This window comes from Arachis ipaensis, chromosome B8, assembly GCF_059453495.1.
Source record: "Arachis ipaensis isolate K30076 ecotype BB chromosome B8, ASM5945349v1, whole genome shotgun sequence".
Classification (NCBI taxonomy): domain Eukaryota; kingdom Viridiplantae; phylum Streptophyta; class Magnoliopsida; order Fabales; family Fabaceae; genus Arachis; species Arachis ipaensis.
Genome location: NC_142443.1, coordinates 11,041,490 through 11,048,995, shown reverse-complemented (window position 1 = coordinate 11,048,995; position 7,506 = coordinate 11,041,490). Strand labels below are relative to the sequence as shown.

At 28.9% G+C, this 7,506-nt stretch overlaps 1 protein-coding gene across 1 annotated transcript; it reads right to left on the bottom strand.

The window, feature by feature from the left end:
• Positions 1-5,667: 5,667 nt before the first annotated feature.
• PSB27 (photosystem II family protein) lies at positions 5,668-6,442 on the bottom strand. Its single transcript, XM_016313740.3, has one exon. It carries the CDS (start codon positions 6,318-6,320, stop codon positions 5,805-5,807), a length of 516 nt encoding a protein of 171 aa, XP_016169226.1. The 5' UTR covers positions 6,321-6,442; the 3' UTR covers positions 5,668-5,804.
• Between the last annotated feature and the right edge of the window lie 1,064 nt (positions 6,443-7,506).

Sequence of the window (7,506 nt, the reverse complement as noted above, 5' to 3'; positions counted from 1 at the left end):
TTAATAATTTTTTTTAATTAGATATGATAGGTGTCATGTATACTATCAGTTAACATTTTACATTATCAATTATTGATAGAAATTATAAGTGAAGTAATTAAAGGATAAATATAATTAATTTATAATTTTTAAAAAATTAATTTAATTGATAAATTTTTTTTGAAATAAATTTAAAAAATATTTTATTTTTTAAAAATTAATTTGACTACTAACTCATAATAATGAGGATGAAATGGATATATATTGCAATTTACATAAAGCACCATCTGTCATGTTGCATCCAATCCGATTTATTTAAGAAATTACCACTTGCCATATGAAATGTTGAATCAGATAACCATTGAGAACTTGTTAAGAGTTTGAAAGTCAAGCACTAAAAATTGAGTGTCATCAATTATTACCATGGCTAATTACTAATTAGCAAGTAAGATTTAAGAAGTTAAGAAATATATATATTATGTAATATATAATAATTAGATTACACGATGTTACTATTTTAGGGAACAAGAGCTAGAAAGTGGTCGAATAATAATAATCATCCCACTTTTTAAGAATATGATGTGAAGTTTATCAGCAAGTAGTGCTCTAAGGCAACTATATATGTGTAATTATTGCTTTGTAATCAAATTACTATCTAAATAATTGGACCTACCAGAAAAAAATAATATATAATTCTAATTGCTAGACTTATAGATGGAGTCCCTAATTAGGTGCCAGAACTTAAACTTTCACCCAATGAGCTAGGGGCCGAAGCAAATGGCATATCCAATTAAACAATTATTATTTAATTATCTAATGAAAACTTCAAAAGTAAAGGCAATACACATATATCTACTACTCTTGTTTTAGAATGCTGCAGGTAGTAGAAGTGTTTTTTTTTTTTTTTTTTTTTTTACTTTTAATAAATATATGTTAAGCAACGGTGTTTTAATTAATGCATAGTGTCTCTATTTGATTGGACTCAATCAAAGGGATTATGGTCTTTTATGTATGTATCTAGAGGTTGAGGATTTGATTGGAGATAATTATATATGCCGTCCCATTAATTAATTTGGTGATGCTTCACTTTTAGTTAGATCCACTTTAGATATTATTGTTTGGTAATATAATATGAGGGACATGGATATGACTAGAATTTATAATTAAGGGACTCAATGTCAGAAACGTGATGCTATATATAGTTCTTCTTCCCACGTCCCACATACACCAACCTTAATTAGTGTGCAAATTAAAATATTAATACTAGTTAATTAAGATTAATTATGTATTTTTCTCACTAGCTAATTTTCTGAAGAGTGCAAGTATATATATATATATATATACAAGTGTTTGACAATGTAATAGATCAACCCATTCAACAATAATATTGAATGATTTAAATACTTTCCTTGTTTATAAATTAAGAGGATAATTAATATATTAATATATATTATTCTATATGTATAATTATTCTTCTAAAAATGTATAACTATATTTTCTTAAAAGCAATTTTGTTCGTTGACTACGAGATCTACTAATTAAAGTTCTTCCGTTCATTGATTCACATAAATATAGTCGTATAGATATATACTTATATTTATAGGTTGAAGATAGGATATATGAATTGCTGACGAGGCTGCAATTACGTTAGTAGATAAATTCAATCATCATTTTAGTATCTATCGTAATAGTCATACTAAATTTCCACCTGCTTGTGGTGTTGGACTATGCTTGGAAATAGTAGTAACTATGGAATTGGATATCATTTGGATCAGGCTACCCAAGAAATATTAGTGCATTTATGTATCAATAATAATACTACTGTTTATACATCAAATATTTTATAATTATATTAGATAGACACTAAAATTAATTGTTAGGATAAAATATATATTAAAAATAAATTAAGTTATACATATTTATATATAAATATATAGTAACTAATTATAATCAAATATGTATAAATAATATTTTTAAATATTTTATACACATATAAAAAAATTGTTTTTAATAATTTATATATATAAATTATATTTTAATTAACAAAATAAAAGAACGTATTAATTGTTAAAAAAATTAAAATTAAAATAATATTTATTATAACGAATTTTTTTTTTTTTGGTGACTATTATAACGAGTATACGTACAATTAATAACAGAATTGTTTATTTATTTTCTATATGTATCCTCTAGAATTTGGTCTTTCTTGTCCATGTTCTTCGGCGGTAATTTGGTGGTTCATGGTTTTATAATCTTAGAATTTGTTAATGCCTACACGCACCGATCAAGTTTGGAGAAAATGACTCATCTCAATCCCGTTGAATAAATAACCAAATAAAAAATCAGAAAAATATTATTAGCTTTATTTCTCTTCAGACAACCGCTTTCTTTGTATCTTGTCTAATTATCTTTGTTCATTTTCCACAAACATCAGAAGAGTCAAAATCAAACAAAAGATTACTTTAAACATCTTTATACTAGAAGAATTTCTAAATCCAAACTATATATATATAATAGCTAGTTTCACATTGGCTAAAAAAAAGTTTGGATAACTTTCTAACTTTACAAAATGGTAATATTACCGTGTTAGTTTTAGAGTTGAGACTCCAAATTAAACAATGTGTGGTTCTCCAAAACTGTAATCAGCGATGATCATGGCAAAAGTTCTCATTAATTAGTAGGTTAGTCACTTTTTTAATTTTCCTTTTGGAATTACCGGAAGCTAGAATTAGAACGATGTAGCCATGTAGCAATCAGAGTTGACTACGATGCATGGTTGGAGTAATAGTTAAAAAATGTGCGTCAAAAGACACTGTATTTGATTCGTAACTTCTAATTATAGGCTTTATGACATCCTTGAGTCTTAGAGAAGGACAATAATATATATAGTTCCTCTTCTTCAGAACTTCCTTGTGGAAAATAAGGAGAAAACATTATACTAATTGTATCTTTTTAAATGAGTTACTATAATACTTTATTTTTTTTATTTTTGGTTTGGTTGTGCGGGTAGGGGCTGTAACCATAGGATTATTGAATAATAATGCTATGCCTAACAATGTATTGTAACATGTTTTGACTGATGAGAACATATATAATGACCATGGGCTCAGTATCTAATGACTAAAGTCTTAAGAATAATACAATGTGCCATGGATTGCGGTCACAGCCCTATACGGCTGTACCTAACACAACCCTGACTTACCTTAAGCTGCATTAATTTCCTGGTTTTTTTTTTCTCTTCCCCCCTCCTCTGTCCTTTTTTATTGTATTTGTTTTTTTTACAATATTTCTCAATTCAATAAAATAAGAACTAATTCATTACGAATCGAAATTTTAATTAAGGATCTATCTTTAGTCAATAAGTTGACACATATACACAATAGAATTTGAATCATCAATAGTTATTTAAACAAATGAGTGAATTGGTATTCCATCAATTTAAATTGATTTTGTATTTTTATCCTGCATTTATGGGGAGTTAATGGTGAAGCTATTAGGTCTGAATTCAAGTGTTCAAAAATATCCATGCATCTATTGGGTTTAACCTGCCCCCAGCCGTGACCTATAAGTAGCAACTAGCAAGTCAATAATGTATATTGAGAAAAGTTAGTGTAAAAAATTTTTTAGGTCCAAAAAAAGTTTTTGTTTCCATTTTTTTTTTCATCAGCTAGGTCAACCCAACAGGTTGTCAACTACTTTTTGTTTTTTGGTCAGGGTCAACTACTTAAATTAATAATACAGTCTGACAAAAACCCTCCTCTCCGTGTAGCATTGGCCTTTTTTGTGTGTGTCTGTTTTCTTTGGGCTTAGGCCCCGATAACTTACCCAATAAAAAAAGAGTCGACGGAAAAATAAGAGAATTAAAATGGTGAGACTCTTTGACCAAAAAAAAAAAAAATGGTGAGACTCTCATATTGGTGGCAAATATGTAAGTGTCATAAACCATATCTTCGGAATCTCAATAGATACAATAGATTAAGAACTCTTAAATAGAATGTGATCCGTCACCTTATAACTCGGTCTTTATTGTGCATTATGAGTTATAATTCAGCGTTAATTATCATTTATTCTTTTCTTGTAACCGACACCTTCATTACCAACTTAATGACCATCATTTCAATTTTAATGACCAAACGGTCATAACATGAATATCATTCATCAATTCTATGCCTATAAAAGGAACCTTCTATATCTAATCTCAGGAGCAACATGATAAGTTCTATATCATGATAACTTCTATTTCATGTCTTACATTCTGTATTCATAGAATTATTCTTATACCTCTTAAACACTTACTGACTTGAGCGTCGGAGTGTCTTTTGCAGGTACCCACCCCATTGTTCTCTCATTGCCAACGTATACCTCATCTTGACGGAGAGTTTACAAGTATTCACCGGCGGACGAGTTATACACCGTCCAATCTCAACAAGAACAGAATGTGTTAAGAGTATGTGAGTTGTATGATAAATAAATAAATAAATAATAGGAAATTAATATTATATATACTTTTTAAAGTGTCTTTTAAACATAAGACATTTCTTATTTTTTGAGTCACTTTTAGAATTGAATTAGACTTAGGACCTATTTAAAAAAATTCAGAAGTTATTTTTTTTCAACTTTGAAATTATGAAAAAATTGTAGTATTAGTATTTGATATAATTTTTAAAATTAATGTGTGGCTTCTCGAAAAGTTATTCAAAGTACTTATAAAAAAATTTAAAAAAATAATTTCTTTTTTTTTCTAAAAGTTATCTATCATTGAAATTTTAAATAAGTACTTCTGTTATTAAAAAAAATTAAATATAAAATAATTTATTTATAAATTATTTTTAATATAAATTCTTATAAGTTAAGCTTCTTTTAATAAAGATCTTAATTAAATTGTGTATCCAAACTAGCCCTAACTCAATTATTTTAGTAATGTATAATAAACGAATCCAAAAGACAAAAAAAGGCCTAATAAAAGAGAAGCAAGCTTTGTATTGCAATGTTGTACCTGAACATTGTTTGAATTGCCGAGTTTAATTAATATGACTAGCTAATCAAGCGGAAATTAAAGATGTAAAATACGGGCAATATGTTTTATTTGTCAGAGAATATAATACTACTGAAGTGATACCTCATTCTTATGCACATTCTTATATCCGCATTAGTTTTGAATCAAAAGCGGCATCACTATTTCATTATAGATAAGCTTTTTTTACATATACATTAAAAAGGAAAATTAAAAATCATAGGTAAGTTTATCATTCTTGTGTGAAATCGTGTCCAGCAAGTCAAGAATTTAGAAGAAGCAAGAAGAGAATCTGATGTTCACCGTATAGATTGCAGAACGGTGAATCTCAAAGGAATAGAATGATAAATAAATCTAATATATAGAGTAGGCTAGGGGTGCTAATTCCTAACTACTAACCGTAATAACAGAAAAACAGAAAGCTGCCAAGTCAGCAAGCTTCTAACTAACTTAAGACTACGTTTGGATCTTCTTTAAGTCTCACATCTTGTGTTAATCAATACGAGATGCGAGCAATAACATTGATAAATTAATTTAATTAACTCACTAAATGTATAACATCCCATGCAAACTTGCAGACCTTCATTTATTTACTTTCCTAAGTTTCTTGTATAACATATATAATTAAATTATGCAAAATAACCAATATGAAGACAGTGGTCAGAACTCACATATTTTTGTTTCTCTGAAGCTCTTACTGTAATTAGAGATTTGAATAGAGCAATAATAATAATAATAATAATAATAATAATAATAATAATAATACAAAAAAAGGTAGTCAAGAAAAGAAAAAGGAAAAAAGTGTTACTGTTCATCTTCCTCTCTTAAGTGCCTTCTCAGCAGTGTCAACTTCCTCCAAGATCCTGGCCCGACGCTTGGCGGGAATGGGGGCAGTGGGTCCGAAACTGATGTAGTGACCGGAAACGGCATTGAGAGCAGAGTACATATCCCTGAAGGAAGCTCTTCCAAGAAGCGCTTTCTCTCTTCTGTATTTTGCAACCCATGAGTTTGAAGTGTCCCTCAGTTCTGCAACTGCTGCTGCCACGTTAGGGTCATTCTTGTCCATTGTTATTGTTGTCCTCACCTTGTTTATCACTTCCTCTGTCTCCTTCACGTACTCTTCGTCCTCTGCAGCCAGCGCGCTTGGTGCCACCATAATAGGGACGGCGGCCAGCAATGACGATGACACCGCCGTGATGGAGAAGAAGAGTTCACGGCGTGATGTGCTGTTGGTGGAGGAGGGTTTGGGTTTGACTGTAGTGTTGGTTGTTAGTGGGAGTGACGATTTGGGTGTGGATGTTGGTGTTATGAGAGTTGGGGAAGCCATGGTTGGTTGGTTGTTTGGGGAAGAAGAAGAAGGAGGAGTTTGGTTTTGTTGTGTTGATGTGTGGGGTGAGAGAGAAGAAGTGAGTGTTGTTGCCACGTGGGCTTATCGTCTTATCTTTGGTGTTGGTATTTGGATGAGAAAATAACCAATGATTTGTAAGCTTTAGATACACTCATTGTCACGTGTCCTCACTTCTCAATTCTCACTCACTATGCACAAGAGAGAGCTCAACTACAACAACAATTCTCATTAGTATGTCATTTTTTTGGACACTAATGTCTATTAGTAGTGAAAAAGTTTAGCGCCTGCAATTTTATTGAAAAAGTAATATCACATTTTTGAATAAAATTTTATACCATTAAAATTATTAATAATAACTAATTAATAAATATAAATTACAAAATTTATTGACCGTTAACACTCTTCATTAGTAGTTAGTAGTTACACCAATTCTGAATTTATGTTTTGGTCAATTTGCTCCTATTTTTTTATATTTTAATGAGAATTTTTTGCATATTCTTTCAACTCATTTAATTATGTACCGTTGATTTTATATATGAGTAATGTTAGATAATTATTTTTTTTAGTTAATATTAATTATTATATATTGCATTAATATTTGCTTAATTTATTTTTACATATTACTCAATTAGTGAATAATTATGTTAGGTATGCATTAAAACTAATTATTAAAATTAATTATTAGTATAAAATATATATTAAAATATAAAAAATATATTAAAATAAAATAAATTATATATATATTTATACATAAATACATAATAATTAATATTAATGTATAAATAATATTTTTGATTAGTAAATTATATAATTCTTTCCTAAGTACACAGGTGTCGAATTTAGTTAGTTGATATATATCCATTTTAATATGGACTTTTAAGTAGATCTATCATGAATAATCTTCATAGATTATATCAACTAGAACACAGATATTGGACAAATTTAGGGAAACAATCTCTCTTGTTTCTCGAGTCTTTTTATTTTTTCTCCAAGGGTCAATGTTCAATGGAAATTAAATTCCAATGTTTGGGTCCTTCATAAGAGCATATTTTTCTTGGATGAAGCTCTTTTGTTTTCTACATTTTTGTCTAGAAACTACGGGCAAGAAGATAAAGGCCCAATAAACAAATGATTTCTACAAGTAAGCCGTTAAAAAAAAGCAGAT

Excerpts from the sequence above, each read along its gene's own strand:
- PSB27 (XM_016313740.3), bottom strand. The coding sequence starts at position 6,320 with ATGGCTTCCCCAACTCTCATAACACCAACATCCACACCCAAATCGTCA.